The 23,791-nt window shown below is 43.5% G+C and overlaps 1 protein-coding gene across 2 annotated transcripts in view; it reads right to left on the reverse strand.

Annotated features, from left to right (window-relative positions):
• Positions 1-5,117: 5,117 nt before the first annotated feature.
• Positions 5,118-23,791, reverse strand: part of dock1 (dedicator of cytokinesis 1) — a 258,525-nt gene continuing 239,851 nt past the window's right edge. For both annotated transcript variants that reach the window (XM_066662743.1, XM_066662745.1), the window contains 6 exons: positions 19,444-19,581; positions 17,393-17,538; positions 13,660-13,858; positions 10,379-10,544; positions 8,978-9,129; positions 5,118-6,147 (listed from right to left, as the gene is read on the reverse strand). In XM_066662743.1, coding sequence (XP_066518840.1) covers positions 6,052-6,147; positions 8,978-9,129; positions 10,379-10,544; positions 13,660-13,858; positions 17,393-17,538; positions 19,444-19,581 — 897 coding nt within the window. In that variant the 3' untranslated portion in view covers positions 5,118-6,051. The remainder of the gene's footprint in view (positions 6,148-8,977; positions 9,130-10,378; positions 10,545-13,659; positions 13,859-17,392; positions 17,539-19,443; positions 19,582-23,791) is intronic.

Below are 23,791 nucleotides of genomic sequence, written 5' to 3' on the forward strand. Positions count from 1 at the left end.
TTCTTAACTATAACTCAGTATCAGTGTAACTCAATATAAAGCAATATCAAGATTGAGGCGTCTGTACTTCGGTGAAAACCGAAGCATTTGGCAAAAGCTAATTTACTGAAGCAGAGGTGTATCCAGATGTGTACTAAGTGCATAAGAACGGCTTCTAAAACGTACCTAAGCATTTATAAGAACTAATAGAAAAGCATTTATTAAAACCAGGCGGCACGGTGGCGCAGCAGGTAGTGTCGCAGTCACACAGCTGCAGGGACCTGGAGGTTGTGGGTTAGATTCCCGCTCCGGGTGACTGTCTGTGAGGAGTGTGGTGTGTTCTCCCTGTGTCTGCGTGGGTTTCCTCCGGGTGACTGTCTGTGAGGAGTGTGGTGTGTTCTCCCTGTGTCTGCGTGGGTTTCCTCCGGGTGACTGTCTGTGAGGAGTGTGGTGTGTTCTCCCTGTGTCTGCGTGGGTTTCCTCCGGGTGACTGTCTGTGAGGAGTGTGGTGTGTTCTCCCTGTGTCTGCGTGGGTTTCCTCCGGGTGACTGTCTGTGAGGAGTGTGGTGTGTTCTCCGTGTCTGCGTGGGTTTCCTCCGGGTGACTGTCTGAGAGGAGTGTGGTGTGTTCTCTCTGTGTCTGCGTGCGTTTCCTCCGGGTGACTGTCTGTGAGGAGTGTGGTGTGTTCTCCCTGTGTCCGCGTGGGTGCTCCAGTTTCCTCCCACAGTCCAAAAACACACGTTGGTAGGTGGATTGGCGACTCAAAAGTGTCCATAGGTATGAGTCTGTGAGTGTGTGAGTGAATGTGTGTGTGTCTGTGTTGCCCTGTGAAAGACTGGCGCACCCTCCAGGGTGTATTCCTGCCTTGCGCCCAATGATTCCAGGTAGGCTCTGGACCCACCGCGACCCTGAATTGGTTAAGCGGTTACAGATAATGAATGAATGAATTTATTAAAACCTTTTTTATTTTTTCAGAATTAAAAACTAACAATGGCATCTCCAAGGTGTCCGAAGCAGAACTATGCTGAGCTAAGTCCTCACTGTTTGTACAGTGCTGATGCCACTTGACTGATCATTAATGTTGGAGGGTGGTCATCGATTAGTGATTACAGAGGCCAGGTCAATAAGCCAGGGACGGTTTTTGGCCGCACATCCATCTCTCTGGCAGGGCTTCCCCGTGGACCGCCGCTTTACTTGAATGTAATCAATTCAAACAAATAAACTCGATTAGGACGGCAATCGGCTTAAAACATGTAACAAAAAGCTAATCGATCAGGCCTTATTCGCTCATCCCACATATAGATGCAACTATTAAAAGCAGTGGTTAGACGCGCAATAACGGATCTATGGCTGGCATTCTGGGTCGAATCTCAGCAGTGCAGACGCCGCCACCTCTGGAGCAGTGAACGTTAGCTTATGGAGCAGAATTCCCTCAAAGATTTACTGCAGCTCAAGGCTAAAACAGAAATACCTCCGTGAGAGAGACTCACTGAAAACATAATTTAGACCAAGACCTAATCCCACATACGGAAAAATCACTCTTTTCTACACATGAAACAATGCATCATCCACACAGTATATTCACCCTCACATTACAGCGCGGCACGCTTCATCATTTCTGCTGCTCATAGCTAAACACATTGATCCTGACTTGGAAAGTAAAAGAGGCAGACGTAATGGTTACGCAGTGCAGCAGATACATCACAGAGAAGATAGGACAGAAACTGGCTGTGCTAAGCACCCGTAAGAACAGAGGACGGCAGATTCACACAGGATTTATTCTCTGTAAGCATCCAGGTGAATACACGACCGGCTCAGTAAACAGACCCTGCGGAAGAGGATGATCTGCGACTGTAACCTTTTCAGAGCAGGAATTTAAGAGGGATTCCCCCGTGGCTTTTACTGGGTTTAATTGCTCACCGTTAACCTTTAAGTGCAGGGACGATAAAAATAGGCCTTTTTTACAAAATAATGAACAGCAGCACCTCAGCTGCCCCAAGAATTATTCAAAGATGCAAACTAATTAAATATTAGCCACATGCTTTAACATACATTTTTGTAATGTTCCCACTGTACTTAACTAAGGGTTTTAAACTCTACAGATATAAGTTGTGTACGGTGGCTTGGTGGTGAGCACGGTCCCCTCCCAGCGCTGGAATCATGTGTTGAACTTGTCTCTGTTGGTTTCCTCCCACAGTCCAAAACGATTAAGCGAACCAGCTTCCCTGATAACTGTGCTGCTGTGAGTGAATGAGTGAGTGTGTGTGAGTGGTGCCCTATCCTGGGTGAAACCCTAATGCCCGATGAACTCCTGGTTGAGAGTACGCTGTGCGTGTTTGACCACATCTCTCCAGTGTAGCTATATAACTGTAACGATATAACTAGCAATCCCTATTCGCTATTTCGCGGGTTTTTTCAAGGGGGTTTATGGCCGCTATATATAAGTTAAAAGTCTTTTTTTATTATTTACATGTATTAGACTGGGCCTGTAGGTGACAGAGTATATCATTTACAAGTATTTCCTACGTACAGCACATGTATTGTTCACGTCCACATCCGAGTGAAATTTACTGACGCTAAATCACAGCTTAGGAATGACTCTATTAAAGAAACTGGTAGGATGTCACATGTAGTTCCAGCTGAAAAACATTATAGAACGACTGTTTAATGCAAAGGGTGGGTTGTTAACAGCACAGGGAGGGGTTTAAAAGTCCAAATACTCGTTAAATACATTTAAAAAATCAGTGGAAATTCGTTTTTCGCGGGTGGTCTTGGAACGCATCCCCCGTGAAAAATGAGGGATCACTGTAAATTCAATTTCTGGAGGAAAACATCAAACATCAAGTGCAGAGGAACTTGGACGTGGACCTGGCAACAAAACAGTTATGTAGAAGACACAGCTGTAGAAGAAACCACAGACCGAGTGAAGGGAAGGAAGCCTTTCAACGTCAGATCAACTGATGATCAACACAAAAAATTCAAACTCCAGTGGATAAAGTCCAGGTTAAAGGGAGAAAAAAAAACACTTAAAATTAAACATTTAAAATGTATTATTAAAGTGTCTTACCATGTGCATCCAATGGTTCAAACACTGTGTCCTGAAGGCGGTGCCGTGTATCAGGACGACAATGCACCAATACACACAGCAGGACTGGTGAAAGACTGGTTTGATGAACATGAAAGTGAAGTTGAACATCTCCCATGGCCTGCACAGTCACCAGATCTAAATATTATTGAGCCACTTTGGGGTGTTTTGGAGGAGGAGCGAGTCAGGAAACGTTTTCCTCCACCAGCATCACGTAGCGACCTGGCCACTATCCTGCAAGAAGAATGGCTTCAAATCCCTCTGACCACTGTGCAGGACTTGTATACGTCATTCCCAAGACCAACTGACGCTGTATCGGCCGCAAAAGGAGGCCCTACACCGTACTAATAAATTATTGTGGTCTAAAACCAGGTGTTTCACTTTCATTGTCCAACCCCTGTATATTCCCAAGACTAATTCTGTTATAAAGGTCTGAGCACAAACAGATAAACAAAAGGTTCTGGTAACATTGCAAACGATGCTGTCATGCCAATAAACCTATGCCAAACTGAACTGGAGAGAGAGTGAGGGAGAATGTGGGGAAGGAGTGGATATGGTGGGATTGTCGGCCTGCAGTAATGCAGTTATCAGTGTTGATGGAGTCAGAGTCTATCAGACGGATCTTTAAACACAGGGGAATATGTGGATGGTCTCTACAGAGCGCCATGCTCCGCAAATCTGCAAATCTCTGCTTATTTTTTCAGCCTCACCACAATAGAGCGGATGAAACAGGTAGAAAGAGAAAAGCACAGGGAGATAAGCTTGAGCTTTGTAAAGGTGAGGGTGAGTCAGCTAAAGTGCTGTAACACACTGAATAAGTGCTGAAGCCAGAGTGACAGTTCTGCCATTCTGTGTGTGTGTGTGTGTGTGTGTTTAAACTTTTAAACTATTCCAGGAAACAGGCAGCGCATTTCTAACCATTTCATGTAACATTTTTATGAAGCAGCTTTTAGAGGCACTACATGAGTCCTATCCTCCTCTAACCGAGAAATTCTGACAGGGTGAGCTTCTCTAAATTTAAAACTACACTTCAGCCCCTCCCTGAACGACCTTGTTTGTGTCTGAAAGAGTTAATTACACAGAAAAAAAATAACAATTTAATTTCCTTTAATTCACTTTCATGAAGAGATAGTGTCCTTTCAAATTAACCCATTACACACCCAGTGCTCAGCATCGGTACGCTGTGATTGGTGTCCACGTGAGCAGACCCCCGTAATCGCAGCAGGGTCTGGGAGAGCCAGGGAGAAGCAAACGAACACTCAAAGAAAGATGGATTCAATTTAGATCATGGCCACTTCGGGATGAATATATCAGGGCTGTATTAAAACCAGGATAGTGCTGAACGATTTGTGTAGAATGACATGAGGACTTTAAAAGATGGGAATCAAAGCCCTACAGCAGAGGATCCCGATTTTTTACAAGAGATTTGAACATCCCCCGAGGAGTCATCAGACACTGGCTGTGGCTCTACACTGTGTCATTTACCCACTGCCTTCAGTCCATCACCTCAACACATTACACCGGCAGACACCATTTACTACTGCAAGAAATCATTTCTATGAGCAGTTACTGATAGCACTAACCTTAATTTGGAGGCCACAAGTGGCTGTGTATTTAAGGACGAGTAAACTGTCCCTGTCTCTTAAATCAATGGCAGCAGCTGACAGTCCACAGTGATGTACGGCACGGTGCACAAGTCTGATCCTAGAGGGCAACAGCAACACAATTTAGCATTTTTCCCTTCTGTAGCTCTTCAGCAATGAGAGTGCTCCTGTATCACACACACAACAAATTCTAAAAGCTGCTGTCGTGGTCTAAACAGGCCACTGCTGACGCTCCGCTGGATTTTAATGTAAAACTACAGAAAAGATTATTATTTGAAATTTCCGTACCGAGTCGCAGCGTGAGCAAAAAGAGAAAGTGTACTTCCTGCCTCCGCTCAGAGGTGAGGGTCAGCCTTCGATCACGCTTTGAAGTGGAGGGAGGCACCAGAAACACATCCGCAGTGATTTACCCCGCGCTAATGAGTTAGCACAGCCGCACGGCCCTGAGAGACGTTTAAAAACACATACACTGAGTTTATTTAAGTCAGTAGTGAATTTGGAACAGTCAATGTTAATGAAATCCAAGGTTACAGCATTACAAATTCTATACAATGATAGTACAGTGGGAGTTAGCTGTGTACACTCCAAAAACAAATAAACAAAAAGTGGAAGGAAAGAAAGAAATACTCATAATAATCAATGGATGGCACTTCTACAGAAGTCCACAAAAGTATTTTACAATCCCTGTCACTGAAAATCCTAAAAGCCCTTTTTTTTTGGATAAAAATGCCAGTTAATTTGACGCATTGTTAATAATGTTCTTGATAAAATACAGTTTCAAAAGAAAAAGAATAAAATAAAAATCATATATACAAACCTCTGTACATATATGTGAATATATTGAGGAAAACAAAACACGCTAGAATTTCAGAAAATGGATAAAAATGATTATGTAACACCCTCTCAGCTTTGGAAAGTGGTTGGAGTTGGTCGTGTGTCTTGGCCATGAGGCTGAGGGAGTAAAAAAAAACAAGATTTGAGAAATCTGGACTCCACTCAGTCGCTGTACATTGGTGAAAACCTGGAATGACAATCTAAGAGCGCTGGCTAACAAACTTGGGCTATCTGCAGAGGTCCTGGGTTCTGAAACTGGCTGAGCCAAGTCTTGATCTGTTCGCTGTAGCCACATGCTTCACGAGATCCTTTCATTATACCTTCAGAGGTGTAAAACAGGTCATACACAGGACCTAGCACTGACACCTGGGACGAGGCTATGACTAGTAATGAGTGGGTGAGAGGCACGTCTCTGGACACGTCAACTCCTTCAGAGTGGAGATCGTGAGAAAACCGATGAACTCTTCATTCTGTCAGAGAAAGGGGCTCAAAATGGTGGGGGAACTGGTGTGGTTTCCGCTGGAACTTGTTCTGCAGTTGGCGTGATGCTCACTGGACGATCCCTGAGTCAATGGACATCTGTTTCCTTGTGGTTTTCGGAGGAGGTGGAGGAGGGGTTTTACTCGGCAATGGTGGGGGCAGGTGCTGGACAGGGAGAAGAGACAGAAACGAGAGAAAGAATGGACGAAAAAGAAAGAACAGCCATGAGTGACGCAGAGTGAGGACTTAATTTCTAACGCTGTAGCATTCACAGAGGGTTTAAAGAACAGGGTTCAGAACACCCCATTAAAAACATCCCCCGCTGCATCTCCTTTAAATGAAAATAATTGCCATCTTGCTGTAGTAATCAGAACAGCTGGCTAAGTAAGACTCAGAGAGAATTAGCAGGCAGCTGAACACAGATCCACACTCGTTGGACCATGCACAATTACGTGGCCCTTGTTCGTGATCTAATGGTGACCGAAGTCTTTGGGTTAATTAAACAGAAATGTTTCAAAGCTAAGGTTTAAGAAGATGAAGCAGTGTTTCATAAACTGAGACAAAGTGTCGCTTGCCGAACAGCAGCCCATTCAGAGGCACTCTGTTAGATCACTTCTGCTGAAGATTAAATGGACATTCTGGACAAAATGTACAACTTGTTTTAAAAATCATTTATCATTCTGTAGCTGTATCATGAAAAGGCTGTTGTCTTTAGAGAGACACTTTCCAGATTAATGCAAATAAAGTAGAGAGCTAACTCAGTGCAGCCATGGTGGAAGGGGTCCAAGGAAATTGGTCTCTGGCGTCCATTTTGTGTGATAACTGGTCAAAAAAAACTGTAGACATTAATGCAAGGTTGTTTGAAAAACAAAACAAATCATACAAAGGCCGAACAGAGAATGACACACCTACTGCACGGCAACGGCTTTGTCACACATCGAAATGTCCTTATGAAACTGGACTAATGTGGACTATCTGAGTCACTTTCCTCATTACCACTGTCTGTAGATGCTACATTTCAGGAAGTAAGTCATTATATCCATATACAGGTTTACAGAAAAAAAACCCAAAAAACAAACCTTTAGGGCCATGGTGAGGCACACACCACAGAACCAGCCTTTTTCGTCTATAAAACATCCTCTGTGAACATGCGTGCATGACTGAGCATGAGGTAAATACATGATTTTTGCTCAGAGAGAGACAGAGAGAGAGAGAGAGAGAGAGAGAGACAGAGAGAGAGCGACACAGAGTGAGACAGAGAGAGAGCTAGAGAGAGAGAGAGAGACAGACAGAGAGAGAGCGCAAGCAAGCGAGAGACAGAGAGAGAACAAGAGCAAGAGAGAAAGAGAACAAGAGCAAGAGAGAGAGAAAGAGAACAAGAGCAAGAGAGAGAGAAAGAGAACAAGAGCAAGAGAAAGAGAGAGAGAGAACGAGAGCGAGCGAGAGAGAGTGAGACAGAGAGCGAGACAGAGCGAGAGAGAGACAGAGACAGAGAAAGAGAGAGACAGAGAGAGAGAGCGACACAGAGTGAGACAGAGCTAGAGAGAGTGCGATCAAGCGAGAGACAGAGAGAGAGAGAGAGAGAACAAGAGCAAGAGAGAGAGAGCGATACAGAGCGAGAGAGAGAGAGAGACAGAGTGAGAGAGAGCGAGTGAGAGAGAGAGAGCGAGAGAGAGACAGAGAGCGCAAGCAAGCGAGACAGAGAGAGAGAGAACAAGAGCGAGAGAGAGAACAAGAGCAAGAGAGAAAGAGAACAAGAACAAGAGAGAACAAGAGCGAGCGAGAGAGAGTGAGACAGAGAGTGAGACAGAGAGAGAGTGAGACAGAGAGCGAGACAGAGCGAGAGAGAGACAGAGAGAGACAGCGACAGAGTGAGACAGAGAGCTAGAGAGAGTGCGATCAAGCGAGAGACAGAGAGAGAGAGAGAGAGAGAACAAGAGCAAGAGAGAGAGAGCGAGACAGAGCGAGAGAGAGAGAGAGAGAGAGACAGAAAAAGAGAGAGAGTGAGACAGAGTGAGAGAGAGAGCGAGATAGAGTGAGAGAGAGACAGAGAGCGCAAGCAAGCGAGACAGAGAGAGAGAGAACAAGAGCGAGAGAGAGAGAACAAGAGCAAGAGAGAGAGAGAAAGAGAACAAGAGCAAGAGAGAGAGAGAGAACGAGAGCGAGCGAGAGAGAAACAGAGAAAGAAAACAAGAGCAAGAGAGAGAGAGAAAGAGAGCAAGAGCAAGAGAGAGAGAGAAAGAGAGCAAGAGAGAGAGAAACAGAGAGAGAGCGAGCGAGAGAGCGACAGCGAGAGTGAGTGATGGCGCAGTGACGGCTGTTAGATGTAAATCACAGCACAGTATGGAGCAGTTATAAGCGCCACTCCGCAGGTACCACCATACCTTCTGTACACAGCAGCACCACCACCAAAAGAACACATCAAACACTGCAGCTGTGGCGACATCAGTTAAACTCGAGCACAAATGTATTAAAACCACGGACTCATACATATGATGTCTCTGCTAGAAAGAGTAAATGACGGTTCAATAGACAAGGTGTTAGAAATGCTGTAGGGCATTAAAAGAAGACGATTATTCTATTATCAGTGACATTTACAACCAGATCTGTTTTGGACCTGCTGTTCATTTACCCTTAGCCCCAGAATCAATTAGACCTCATACAGAGAGATGGACCCGACAACAATCACGTCCAGTAACAGGAACGAGATAAACAGGGGTGGATCAGTGGAAAAGCAATATTAATCAATTACAAGAGAGTGGTGAGGGTAAGAGAAGACGGATACACACTGGCAAGAGGTAACACTGAAAGAAAGGCTAACAGAATCTACTTTAATGGGGCACCCTCACGAGGGCCGTCACGTTTAAAGAAGTCTGGGATTATACCCAGGCCGCTAGTGGCCAGTTTCACAATGTGATGAGGAATATCTGGAGAAAACGTTAGACTGCTCTAATAAATCTAGCTTGAGTCCAGATCGTGTTGTTTTTGTCTTTACCCGGAGATGTGGAGGAGGTGGAGGTGGTGTGGTAGGGCTGGCCAGCTCTGGGTTCTCCATCAGGTTCCCGTAGTCACCCATACTGCTTTTGATTGGTAGTGGAGGTGGAGTCTCACCCTTCTCTCCATAGCCCATTCCATTCAGCTCAAGATCTACCGATAACACAAGAAAAAAACCAGAATGAAACATGCTCTAAACTCTCTGTAGCAAGAAGTGGATTCCCTCTGATCTGTCCTGCTGAAATCTTGCAGCAGAGATGATGACACATTAAGCAAACCCTAGATCCTCTGGCTGTTCTTACACCGAAGGTGCCCGGCTAGAGCACTTCAGAGGAAGACAAAGGAGAAGAGTTATCAGCTTCAAGGAGTGTCCATTTTGTTTCAAACGTCACAGTACTTCACCAGATGTGAAAAGCTCATGAGAAATGCATTTGAAGCAGAACGTGCTAAATTCAGAATGTATGACCCTCTTAGATTTCTTTAGGTCAAACGTGTCTGGCGTTAAAATTTAGATGTGGTGGACGTCAGGAAAACCAAGAAATGACTGCGTTAGAAAGTTCTGAATTAGCATGTGGAGGGATAGCTGTGTCCTGTTGCTGGTTCGGTTGCTCTTTAAATCCTGTTTGAATGCTGTGTTGATGTTTAAGTTATTTATAACTATTCAAAGACGTAGCCCACATAAATATTGAGGCCTTCTTTCGCACATAAACTTAGGAGAATTTCTAGAGAAACTCTAGAGTATGTGGTCTGGAGAGGTCCCGGAGTGGGACGCATTCACAAATACAACACTTTCAGGGGGAGACAGAGACAGAGAGAGAGAGAGAAATAGTGTGTGTGAGAGAGAGAGAAAGAGAGAGAGAAAGAGAGTGTGTGAGAGAGAAAGAGTGCGTCTGAGAGTGTGAGAGAGAGAAAGAGTGCGTCTGAGAGTGTGAGAGGGAGAGAGAGTGCGTCTGAGAGTGTGAGAGGGAGAGAGAGTGAGTATGAGAGAGTGTGAGAGGGAGAGAGAGTGAGTATGAGAGAGTGTGAGAGTGAGTCTGAGAGAGAGAGAGAAAGAGTGCGTCTGAGAGTGTGAGAGAGAGAAAGAGTGCGTCTGAGAGTGTGAGAGGGAGAGAGAGTGAGTATGAGAGAGTGTGTGAGAGTGAGTCTGAGAGAGTGTGAGAGAGAGAGAAAGAGTGCGTCTGAGAGTGTGTGAGAGAGAGAGTCAGAGAGAGTGTGTGTGTGTGGGTGAGAGAGAGAGTGTGTGTGTGTTTGTGAGTCTGAGAGAGTGTGTGTGTGTGAGAGAGAGAGAGAGAATGTGTTCAGAGTACCATGACCAGCAACTTAGGAGACAACGGTGGAATGGAACATAAAAACAAGCAAAGTGCATTTCTGGAGCACTCTTGGAGAATGAAGAGCCACGTACTGGAGGAAGAGAGCATGCTGAAAGTAAGCTTGACTCTGGGGGTGATGGGGGGAGGGCCTGAAGTTGTCGTCTGGGGCACTGAAGGGCCCGGAGACACCGAGAGCCTCTTTTCTCCCACCAGGTTTATCACCTGACTCTTTGGCCTCTGCGGTCTCAGTGGACTGATCTGTAAGCAAAGAGGGTAAAGAGAAAGAAGCAGAGTTACAGAAAGCCATTAGGCTTCATGACATCAAGAAAAGTGAGGAAAGCACTCGTCTCAGTGAAACCAGCACTGATAACAACCATTATTCGTCATTATTTGATTTGTCTTTGTATTCATATTCATACAGCTGATCTAGGATCAGACACATTCTCTTATTATTATTCGTGATAACTGATCTAATATCTGCGTTCCTACTCTGAGAAACCTCATAAAAATGGGCCCTGTATAATTTCACTGTGGACCTGCTGAGCTCATGAGCCATGGTTCTGTTGTGTGAGGAAAGAAGAGGAAATTCCACCCCATCACGACTCTGATTATTAAAATCTTTCTAATATGAAAATTACTAACTCAAATAGCTGTCGTGATTACACAATTAAACTTAATTAAAAATAATAATTGAATACATTTCAGCTGTAGAAGAGATAGGAAACAATTTGGTGGCAATATGAATCAATATAATGCAATTTTCAAGGCAAAATTTTCACAGCTTTCTTATGTTTTTTCCCCTTTTCTGGTAAAGCAGGGGATCCCAGTCCAACAGTGATCCAGAACCCATGAGCTTGTTATTTAGCTAATGAGTCGAATCAGGTGCTAAATGAGACAATGTACAAAAAAACCCCATTACATTGTGGGGTGGCAGGACATGGCTTGGGAAACAACGCAGTAAAAATATAATTAAAGCTTTAAAAAAGGCTCTGAATGGTAATGTTTATTACTATTTAGTTCAAACAAATATTATTACGTACTTTACGTTGATGCAGTGATTACTCAGTAAGTCGTCAAATTAACATAATCAGCAGATTAATTAACTGAAGATAAGACCAAAAACAAAAATAGTGCCACATGCTTATATTAAGTTACATGCAGGGATTTTAATTTCTGCTAATAATTAGCTTAAATCAATATATATATCTACACGGGTTGGACAATGAAACTGAAACACCTGGTTTTAGACCACAGTAATTTATTAGGATGGTGTAGGGCCTCCTTTTGCGGCCGATACAGCGTCAGTTCGTCTTGGGAATGACATACACAAGTCCTGCACAGTGGTCAGAGGGATTTGAAGCCATTCTTCTTGCAGGATAGTGGCCAGGTCTCTACGTGATGCTGGTGGAGGACAACGTTTCCTGACTCGCTCCTCCAAAACACCCCAAAGTGGCTCAATAATATTTAGATCTGGTGACTGTGCAGGCCATGGGAGATGTTCAACTTCACTTTCATGTTCATCAAACCAATCTTTCCCCAGTCTTGCTGTGTGTATTGGTGCATTGTCGTCCTGATACACGGCACCGCCTTCAGGACACAGTGTTTGAACCATTGGATGCACATGGTCCTCCTGAACGGTTCGGTAGTCCTTGGCAGTGACGCGTCCATCTAGCACAAGTATTGGGCCAAGGGAATGCCATGATACGGCAGCCCAAACCATCACTGATCCACCCCCATGCTTCACTCTGGGCATGCAGCAGTCTGGTGGTACGCTTCTTTGGGGCTTCTCCACACCGTAACTCTCTCGGATGTGGGGAAAACAGTAAAGGTGGACTCATCAGAGAACAATACATGTTTCACATTGTCCACAGCCCAAGATTTGCGCTCCTTGCACCATTGAAACCGATGTTTGGCATTGGCATGAGTGACCAAAGGTGTGGCTACAGCAGCCCGGCCGTGTGTATTGACCCTGTGGAGCTCCCCACGGACAGTTCTGGTGGAAACAGGAGAGTTGAGGTGCACATTTAATTCTGCCGTGATTTGGGCAGCCGTGGGTTTATGTTTTTTGGATACAATCCGGGTCAGCACCCGAACATCACTCTCAGACAGCTTCCTCTTGCGTCCACAGTTAATACTGTTGGGTGTGTTTCGTCCTTCTTGGTGGTATGCTGACGTTACCCTGGATACCGTGGCTCTTGTTACATCACAAAGACTTGCTCTCTTGGTCACAGACGCACCAGCAAGACGTGCACCAACAATTTGTCCTCTTTTGAACTCTGGTATATCACCCACAATGTTGTGTGCATTGCAATATTTTGTGCCTCTTACCCTCTGCCAATTAACCCTTCACACTCTGCTCTTACTGGTGCAATGTGCAGTTAATGAAGATTGTCCACCAGGCTGCTCCAATTTTGCCATGAAACCTCCCACACTAAAATAACAGGTGTTTCAGTTTCATTGTCCAACCCCTGTATATATAAATCCATCACCCTAGAGATCACACCCTCAGTACGAGGCACAGTCAATGATATGATGGGTCATCAAGGTAATACTCAGCTAGAGGATTCGATTCGATAAAAGACAACGGCCAATAAATAAGCCCACTGTACTGCTACCTGCAGGAACGAAGTCTGACCTGGGAAACTCTGATTACAGCTGGTGTAAGCTATTATTGCTATAAGGCAGCATACACGTCATTGGGCAAAAAAACAAGCTCTATTTTTGATTTGCTTGCTGAGTTTTCATTGAGTGGTGTGGAATAAGAAGTGGAATGTCAGACCCTCACACTGTATGAAGTGGGAGAGAAATATTCTTGAATTAAAAAAACATGAGGGTTCAGGAGATTCGTGATGGATTCAGCACAATAAAGAAAATAGAAATGAAAATCAGTAGATGACGGTGCATTAAGAGCACAGGCTGGATTTGTTAAAGCGCAACACTCCATAAAATATTCACTGGTTATGAAGTAGCAGGGAACTAAATAGTGAAATAAACAGTCCAAGGATACAATCCTTTACTAAGAAAAAGTGCTATTTTGATACTGAGAATAAAGAGAAAAAAAAAATACTTAAGTGACTCGCTAAAAAGCCACGACAATATCACTCTATATTCCACGTTATAATAGCGTTTTCTTCAGGGGACACATTACTTTACAAGATTTACCAGATGCTTTTAACTGATTATAACACTGTTTTAATGGGCTTTCTTCTGTGTGTATTTTGCAGTTGCCACTTACATCACAGTGGTCACATGGAGCCGTGTAAAAGGATGCATTTGTTAATCTGTTAATTTTAGATTCATAGCCTGGAAATGAAAACTGAAACACAGGTGAGGTGTGTAGGAATAAATGAGGTTGGATGGTGTGTTTCCTCACCGTCTCTGACAGAATAACCGCCTCAGCGGGCTGTAGGGTTATATCAGCGGTCTTCAGCTCCTTGTCGAAAATCTCTTGGTGTTTACTGTTCCTCTTCTCTTTCTTCTTCTCCTTCTTGTCCTTCTCTGCCTCGTCCCGATCCAACTTATCCTGAGACTTGAAGTGCTGCTTCTTGGGCAGGAGCGGTTCCAAGACGAAGCTGGCAGAGGAAAGGGAGAGAAGAGGAGAAAGTGGAAAGCAAAAAGAACAAGAGATTGAGAGTGGGGACAAAAAAAAAAAGAGGGACAGTGTAAGTGGAGAGAAATGGAGAAAATAAAATGAAGGAAGATGAAATGAAGTGGAGAACATGGGAGGGGGGGGGGGGGATTGAAGCAGCAAAGAAGAAATGCGTGGGAAGAGAGGGAAAAAAAAGAAACCATGATGAAAGAAAGAGTGAAAAGTTGAGTGTGGATGTCAGAGCCGTTTTTAATATTACACTGACGCATACAATGAAGAGCAAACGGAGATGTGCCTATGACATTTGGTCTGAGCCCTGGAGGAACGACAAAAATAGAAATAAGCAATACACTGACTAGGAACGCCATGGAAACCGAATATATACAGTATTTCTCTGATCATAAAATATCAAATTATTAGAGTCCAGTTCAAGTAATAAATTATTTCAAACCACTTTGAGCTGCCAACTGATTTATATTTCATAGTAATTTCACTGTAGACCGTGACGTCACGATCCCTGCGTGGGATGTGCTTTCTGTTTGATATCATTGGAAAATATGTCGGATTTGTTGCAGGCACCACATCATAAAGCCATCTATGAATGATTTATTCCTCACTCTAGATTCCATCCCATTGACTTGTCCTTTTCCACATATTAATGTTTGTAAATATACAACAAAATGGACCTTTACGTAACGTAGGGCCCCAGAAATTACAGGTTTTTTTTGGATAACACAGATGGATTTCAGATATAAAGACAGAAATTCATACAATCAAATACGTGCAAGCTGTAGGCTGGGGTGTGGAATCCTGATTAGGTTTGTTGTGTTGTTTAGTTATAGTATGTTCACGTGCCCGTTAGATGTAGGCCTCGAGGCTGAACGATGGCCAGCATGGGGTCAGCAAATTTCAGGCCGTATGTTAAGTTTTTAAACTCTTCCTAATTTAACATAACTTTCATTTCTTTTATATTCGCTATTGATAAATTTAAGCAGCAAATTCAATAAATACAAAGGTGCAATGTTGTCATTATTTACACACAACCTAACAATTAAATTGATAAAAAAAAATATCAGGAGGAAAAAAAGGGGAGATTTGGGACAAAAAAATGTCTTACAGTAGAAATACAGTGGAACCTCTACCTACGAACTTGATCTGAATGTGGGGAGACGAAGCGTAGATACGGCTTAACTTAGCACGAATTTCGATGTCTGCTATTTACGCTAATGCTAAATTGCTAAAGCTACAATTTGCTAATCTTAAAAGCTCACTCAAGTCTGGGCGCTGGGAGACTCGCCTATTGGGGTCAGTGGCCATTTCCAGCCGCCGGCTCGGCGGAGGCTCGGGTTCGTTTCTAGAGTCGTGGTTCGTTGGTGGAGGCAAAAAATATTCAAATGCCCGGTTCGTATCTTGAAAGTTCGTTAGTATAGGCGTTCGTTAGTAGAGGTTCCACTGTATACTTTAATACGTGGAGCTAATGATAAGCTGCTTTAATAAGGATTGTCGGCACTCTTGTCAACTTCAGCTTCCAACTTTGGTCCTTTGTATTAACTATAGACAAGGAATTCTCTACGGGGAAAAAGAACGTACCCTCATATATTTCTCCCCTATTATTTCTACAGAGCACGGGACAGACTTGCTTTGATAAAAGAACATCTTTGAAAGATTAAATAAAACGTTTTATGACTTCTGAAGCAATATCGTTAGGTCCAAAGCACCCTTTCAAAGCAATCAAATCTCCATCAAAACTGAGCTTCAGATAAATAAGTGACAGACAGATTATTTGACCTTTGAGGGGGCCCACAATTCTCTGTCTCCGACTCCACTTAATAAAGACTTGCTGGACAAAAGTGTGTCTGAATCTTAGACACCCAACGCTGCCTCTCATAATTGGTATTTCTCTGTGCTGGCGCCGGTTCGAGCGAAGCAGCCTGCTTCAACCAGACGGATTAACTGATCAAATGAAAGAGCATGTGGTGCGATGCCCTTTGCAATTAAATACCAGTGGAGGGCATCGCTGATGGGATCACTCTCTCAAACCGCGTGCTAATTAATCCTTCAGGCTGGCATCACAGTGCCCGCTACGCAGCAATGGCATCAACCTCTCAATATGTCAAACGCACACATCCTAATCAGACGTGCACACACACACATTCCCTAATCATGCACCCATAGAAACACAGACACAGAGATACAGATATATTCTGTGTGTCTGTCTCTCTCTCTCTCTCACACACAATCAAAACCAGTCTGATTAGGTCAATGGATTTTCCCTCTTCTGATTAACCCCTTTTAAAAGACATCTTTGTTCATACACATCGTTCCTCAGTTATTAATTTATAATTAGGCCTGGCAGTGCATTTATACGAGCAGATTGACATCATCTATTCAGAGAAACACAGCGGGAAGCAAGAACCAAGAAAGCCTTAAAAGCTACGTTACAATTTGGAAATCAATTAAACTGATTTTTTGCGCACTACATTTTAAGAGTACGACTACGATACAGAATGTTATGATTAGGTTAAATGTTTCTATGATACTAACTAGGGATTATCAATGTCAAAATAATTATTGTGCATAACTCACTAATGACACTAGGGAGAGGAAGATGGGGAATAATGCTGAGTTAAATTGTTGACTGCTGCTAACTCTTGGGACAATAACGGTGTTGAAACAATGCATTTGAATTGTGACATCATTAATGATGTCATATCTCTAAGGCACACTAGAACCAGCCTTGACTCTAACGATACTATGTTGTTATTCCCATTACTTGGTTGGATGTAAATACACGTAGAAGCATAAGACGTTATGTTTATGTAGTGATTTAAGCATTTTGTTTGTATGTAACGACTTAAACTGATGCATAAATGTCTCTATGATTAAAAAAAAAAAAAAAGACTACAAATTCTCTACTTGACGGATTTCTCCACCTGGGTTAATACTGGTGTGAACTGAAGATATTTGCCTGATCTTGAATTAAGAGATGAAATGCATGTTGTAATGTGTGTGGAAGGGTTTATATATAAATATATACAGGGTGGGATACTGGAAGCCTGTGCTAGCATTTCTCCTGCGGTGTTGCTATCAGTGTGTGAAGAGTGGGAGAAGAGGGTTGCATTGACAATCCAACACAATGGGCAGCACTTTGAACACATTTTATAAGTGGTCAGAAACTTGTAAATAACTCATGAAAGAATACAGTTACGTTAAAATTGTTTTTCTTGTGAAATTCCCAATACGTTTGATGTGTCACATGACCCTCTTCCCTTTGAAAAAACAAAAGTTGTATCCAAAATGGCTGACTTCAAAATGGCCGCCATGGTCCGCACCCATCTTGAAAAGTTTCCCCCCTCCCATATACTAATGTGCCACAAACAGGAAGTTAATATCACCAACCATTCCCATTTCATTAAGGTGTATCCATATAAACGGCCCACCCTGTATATTAATATACATATATATATAAATATAATATATATGCTTGTGTGTGTGTGTGTACTTGTGTGTGTTGTACCCATCTGATCCTGGTCGGGAAGGTGAGGTGTCTGATGATATAGATGTGACAGAGGCGACAGACAGTGGCCTCTGTGAGGAAGGCATGGTGAAGGAGCGCACCATCGACCTGGGACGAGAACCGCGTCTTTCATCCGCCATCGGAGGCTGTAATGGACAGACAGGGAACTTTTAAATATTTAAATACACTTATTCAATACCTTTCTACACAACATATGACATACAGAATATGAGTAAACAGAATACAGCAACTACATTAACTCTTTAGCTGCCCGAGGATAAAGAGAAATAAAGGGTAGGGACAGTACCCAAAGTACAAAACAAAGACGAAGCAAGAAAGATAATGGAAAAGCTTCAAAAATACACTACAATGACTACAATCTGCAGCTAACATGCTCTGAGAGTGAGTGAGTGGTGGAGTGAGAGAGAGACAGATAGCGAGAGAGAGTGTGTGTGTTGATCCTTGCTGAATGCACTTTATGGAGTTTTAGACTCAACAGGATTTCTCGCTAACTTTCTTAAAGGTGAGTCAGTCGAATTCACGCATGATTGCATACAACCAGCATGACACAGGCCCTTTGTGCATTTCAGTCTCTCTCTCTCTCCCTCCCTCCCCACAAACACTCTATCATTTACAGACACACACATGCTGCAGCGTCCTTGAAGTGGCCCTTTAGTGAACATCCGTCACATTGGGGCCCCACATGAGCCATCTAAGGTTGACCAACAGCATTTTGGACTTCAGCGGCTGATGATGAATACCTGCTAGCAGCCATCACTGCTTTTATTTCTCTCTCTCACTCACTCCCTCACTCACACGCTCTTCTGTTTTTTCAGGTTATTAATGGAATGCCATAGTAAGACTCAGCAGGCACATTTACCCTGGAGGACAATTAGAGGACATAACACAGTGGGGTAGGTTGGGAGAAATGGGAGTAGGCGCAGTGGGGTAGTAGAGAGATGGGTTAGTTGTTGTACAGGAGAGTTAGGGGCTCATTTAAGATGGTCAGGAGAAAAAATAAAAACACACTTTAAAATGGCACTACCTGTTGTGTTTGTTTTCATTAATGTCATCTTTTTTTTGTTTGTTTTTTAAAGGGATTATTCTCTAAAATATTTCAAATAATATTTTATTTAATGAGTACTACCCCACAGGTGCATATTTCTCTTTTATACTTCATTTTAAAAATATTCATTCATTCATTATCTGTAAGCGCTTATCCAGTTCAGGGTCGCGGTGGGTCCAGAGCCTACCTGGAATCATTGGGCGCAAGGCGCCAGTCCTTCACAGGGCAACACAGACACACACATTCACTCACACACTCACACCTACGGACACTTTGGAGTCACCAATCCACCTACCAACGTGTGTTTTTTGGACTGTGGGAGGAAACCGGAGCACCCAGAGGAAACCCACGCAGACACAGAGAGAACACACCACACTCCTCACAGACAGTCACCCGGAGCGGGAATCGAACCCACAACCTCCAGGTCCCTGGAGCTGTGTGACTGCGACACTACCTGCTGCGCCACCGTGCCGCCCTTTTGAAAATATTTCTAATATAATTTCACCTAACAATAAAGAGTATGTGTATTTGTCTGGTCTGTTTAGTACGTTACATACCACAAACTTATGACCTCACTAAGACTGATTATCTGTACGTGACACAAACTTAGCAAAGCAGACATTCTGAATCTAAAAGGCAAGTACTTTCAGCTTCTATAGCACTGAAATGTCTAGAAAGCACAAAGAAAGCACGATCTATTAAGGAAAATTACACCTGCCAAAAAAGGAGGACAATAATTACTTGCGGCATCAGCTTTAGAGTTTAGTCACTGTTCTCTGAATCCTTTATTCATTGACAGGATTTATATTCCTCACATTCAGAGACCTTACAGTTGCACTGAGCTCAACACAAACATTAAAGTTACTGCAGACGGTTGATGTTTAACCTTCCGCTCATGACCGATGTTGCCGTGGTACTTACTCCCACTCGGTTCCAAAGGAATTCCAATCCAATTAAACAGATTCAGATTGTAGTAAATTCTTACCAGCGTTTTTACTCCATATTGTTTTTCCACTTTCTCCTTCAGTTGTCTGAAACATGCCTCCAGACGCTCATGGAACGGCCGTAATGCCTCCGTCACCTTTTCACCGTGGATACGAACACCCTCCGCCAGGTATGGGATCTGAAACAGTTAAAATATTGATAACTGAAAAACTTGATCATTGAAAAAAGGGAATAATGTACTTGTAACATTGTAATGTAGGTCATCATTAACAATTTCAAAAATTCACAAGGCTACACACCACTGATTCGTTTTCACCCTAGAAATAGTACAAACAAAACAAACTGAAGCTCGATGAAGATATTTATTTAATTTGTTCGGAAATGTTTATTTAGGTGACATACATAAAGAGTTAAATTTATCAAGCACAAGATTTCAGACTTCTGAAAACTGTCGAGGAGACGGCACGTTTGATTTTTAGATGCAGGTGGAACACAGTTTTCCTTCTCCTTCTGATGATGTAACATGATCACGGTGTAAAGAAGACAGGACGGCATTTCTAAACGGTCCTCGGGGAGACGGAGAGAGGACACTGCTACTGTCCTTCAGCTGTCCTCACATTCTCACTCTGTGATGCTGAATCTCTTAAGTCTGCTCATAGGAGGGCTGATGTATGTGTGCCTCTCAAAAGAAAACACAATCTGATATTCAACTTTCAGTGGATTGCGTGTGGTTTTGTGCATGCGCGTCTGGGGATGGTCCTGTGTTTCTGAGACTCTTGACACAAGCGCTTGAAAGAAAAAACAATATAAAGCATATGTTCAGAAAGGAAGAGCAGGCTCCAGCTGAAAGAAATGGGGAAAATACCACCACCCAAAAAGCAAAAAAACATAGTGTCCTTGGAGTTTATCTGTAGCCTAGTCCCAGTGAATCTGAAATGTTAAGGATGTATCAACAGTGGCTGGACTCAGTGTGACTGGTACCATTTCACTATGGTTACTGAGGTGTGGCCTCAGTAATTACATTTTAACTACTCACATCATTTTTGATTTTATGGATTATGTTACGGCCATCTGGAAGCTACAGCATAATAGTTATAGCTGGTTCAAAATGTGCTCTAATGTGTAGCTTTGTTTAGCTGCTATGATGTCGCTCCCCTGCCCCTCTCTAATAGAAAAGGGCAATAACAAGCATATATTATATATAATAAAAACAATTCTTGATGAAAAAAAAAAAAATCATGCACATTCTCCTCTCTCTCTCGCCAAATAGTGATACTAATGCTAATGTTCATATCTCAGCTTAATTACTGATTATAATATAATATATATATTTTGACACCTCTCTACACACACACACACATATATATATGTGTGTGTGTGGGTTTCCTCCGGGTGACTGTCTGTGAGGAGTGTGGTGTGTTCTCTCTGTGTCTGTGTGGGTTTCCTCCGGGTGAGTGTCTGTGAGGAGTGTGGTGTGTTCTCCCTGTGTCTGTGTGGGTTTCCTCCGGGTGACTGTCTGTGAGGAGTGTGGTGTGTTCTCCCTGTGTGGGTTTCCTCCGGGTGACTGTCTGTGAGGAGTGTGGTGTGTTCCCCCTGTGTCTGTGTGGGTTTCCTCCGGGTGACTGTCTGAGAGGAGTGTGGTGTGTTCCCCCTGTGTCTGTGTGGGTTTCCTCCGGGTGACTGTCTGTGAGGAGTGTGGTGTGTTCCCCCTGTGTCTGCGTGGGTTTCCTCTGGGTGACTGTCTGTGAGGAGTGTGGTGTGTTCTCCCTGTGTCTGCGTGGGTTTCCTCCGGGTGACTGTCTGTGAGGAGTGTGGTGTGTTCTCTCTGTGTCTGCGTGGGTTTCCTCTGGGTGACTGTCTGTGAGGAGTGTGGTGTGTTCTCTCTGTGTCTGTGTGGGTTTCCTCCGGGTGACTGTCTGTGAGGAGTGTGGTGTGTTCTCCCTGTGTCTGCGTGGGTTTCCTCCGGGTGACTGTCTGTGAGGAGTGTGGTGTGTTCTCCCTGGACACACCTCTACCCTGGATAAGCGCTTACACATAATGAATAAATGAATATATTGCATATAAAAGACAAGAGTGTGAGGGTATAGCACCTTGCACAAAGCAGCCAGACACTGAATTCTGCTTCATGATACCTGTACTTCTCTGTAGTTACTTCATACACCTGCAGTTATAGGATATAACAGCTCCACTGGAGATGAAAGTGATCCAGCCTGACTGTTATTCTGAAAGCAATCATTTTCCTGATGTTTCCCTATTCCAGTGATCATCATGAATTACTAACACATTACAAAGCTTAGAAACAAATGCTCCCCTTATGTGTGTAAAAAAAAAACCTATGAGTGGATATGAAGCAGCTCTTCCACTCTGCTGACAACCTCAAAACTCTGACTCAAACCCCAAAACACCTCGGCGCTCAGAGCTGCACTAAGCACTGAGGTTAGAAAATACGTTAGCCTTGTGCTACAGACGCAGCCAGCACACCACAGAAAGAGTGAGAGTCTTTCTCAGTGAAATACTGCAGTGCTATAACAGTTCTCTCCTCTGCGTATTAAAAAAAACAGTCGTGAAGCAGAATCTGAGACATAAACCAGGCAGTGAGGCAATCAAACACTGGCAAGAGTTTATTTGCAAGACAAAGCGAAGGGCAAACTGTATTACTATGGATTTAGCACAGAACTTTATCCAGGGGCATCAATCAAAGGAAGCAGGTTGCATTTTCTGCTGAGTTTGAAAGAATCAATTTCTCAGCTAAACAGCCTCAGTGCAGTTTCACAAACAAGAGTGTTTATCAGAAATACAGTTTGCCACTGCCCTGAATAGTATTTACTACAAACACATTCAACCCCAGGACTGTGCAGAACTGGCCTCACACAAAAACACCCACACACAAAGACCCATACTCTACTGAGCTTTGTAATTAATAATAGGTGTCAAGGCCAGAGACAATTTCAATGACAGGAAGCAACCTCTTTTCCTACGTCACACCCAAAAGCATCCAGACACCTCTTCCAATCCTGCGATACAATGGAGCGTAGAGTAAGAGTGGCCCATTGTGATCCAGAGCTAATAGTGCTCAAGGCTTAATGTAATCAAACCCTCGGAGCACTGTTTACACATGCAGTAAAATTCATAAAGCTGTTACAGCTCAAAGTATATAAACTCTCTATTAATGCCCTTGAGTTTGTAATAAAACGTGAATGAGCAGGTTTCTGGCTTTATGGATGTATGGATTTATAGTGTACATGATTTCTGAGACCCACACACACATCCACAGCTTAACCAAAACACACACACACTCCAGAAACACTTCAAAGCAGTGATGTACCGCTGTTTTTCATGAGACAGGAGCTGGAGAGTCAGAGAGTCCAGTGCTGGGGGCTATAAGGAAGAAAACACCATCAGACGTGATGCCAAACTCATCGTGCATCACTGACAACTGATGCAATGCAAAGCAATCAGCCGTCTCTTCACGTCGGAGCCGCGATCTTTACTCACTTTAGACACGAGTGTTTGTGACCCAGCAGCCAACATCAAACACATGTTCACGGGCCACGTCTCCCTCCCTGCTTCATGCTCCGATCGATTCATAAATTACTCTACAGCTCATGCGGCGAGGGTGGTTTCTAAAAATGGGGGGGAACTCTGACAACTAACGAATCTCTTTTACTGTGTCAAATGAATTTGGACAATATTTACCCAAAGATTCACTGCGGCTTCCTATCTGCCTCGCTTTAATTACAACATAACCAGGCATGGTGTTTTAAATGCTAAGCAGCAAATCTAATGTTAAATCTAAAGTTGATACAGTGGCATTGCAATTATACATTTGTAGGCAGAGATCGGATTGGGTCAATTAGTGTTTCAGACTGTAAAAACCTATTAGATAACTACAGCATATTAATAACGAATGGCAAGTGTATTAACAGTGCTGGAAAAGGCTGACCTTTTGAGGTGCGGTAAAGGAGGAGTTACCCTTATGGTTCCTCTGTGGTGAGGGTGAGAGAGAGAGAGAGAGAGAGGGGTGGCGGGGGGTGCAGGGGAGAGAGAGAGAGAGAGAGGGAAGGCGGGGGGTGCAGGGGGGGAGAGCGAGTGGGAGGGAGGCAGGGAGGAAGAGTGAGTGGGACGGACAGAGCGTAAGTGGGAGAGAAACTATGGGAGAGAGTGGGAGGCAGAGCAAGAGACAGCAAAATCACAAGATATAGAGAGACTGAAGAGGAGACTGAAAAGAGGGAGAACAGAGGGAGGGAGAATGGGATGGAGAGAGAGGCATGGAAACAGAAGGGAAGGAGAAAGGAAGAGCATCTCCAGGGAAACCTGGGTCTTTATATAGCAATCAGAGTGACGGATGTGTGGAACTCTAGAGAGGTGGCATGGCAACAAGAGTCTCA

This window comes from Hoplias malabaricus, chromosome 3 (genome assembly GCF_029633855.1).
Source record: "Hoplias malabaricus isolate fHopMal1 chromosome 3, fHopMal1.hap1, whole genome shotgun sequence".
NCBI lineage: Eukaryota > Metazoa > Chordata > Actinopteri > Characiformes > Erythrinidae > Hoplias > Hoplias malabaricus.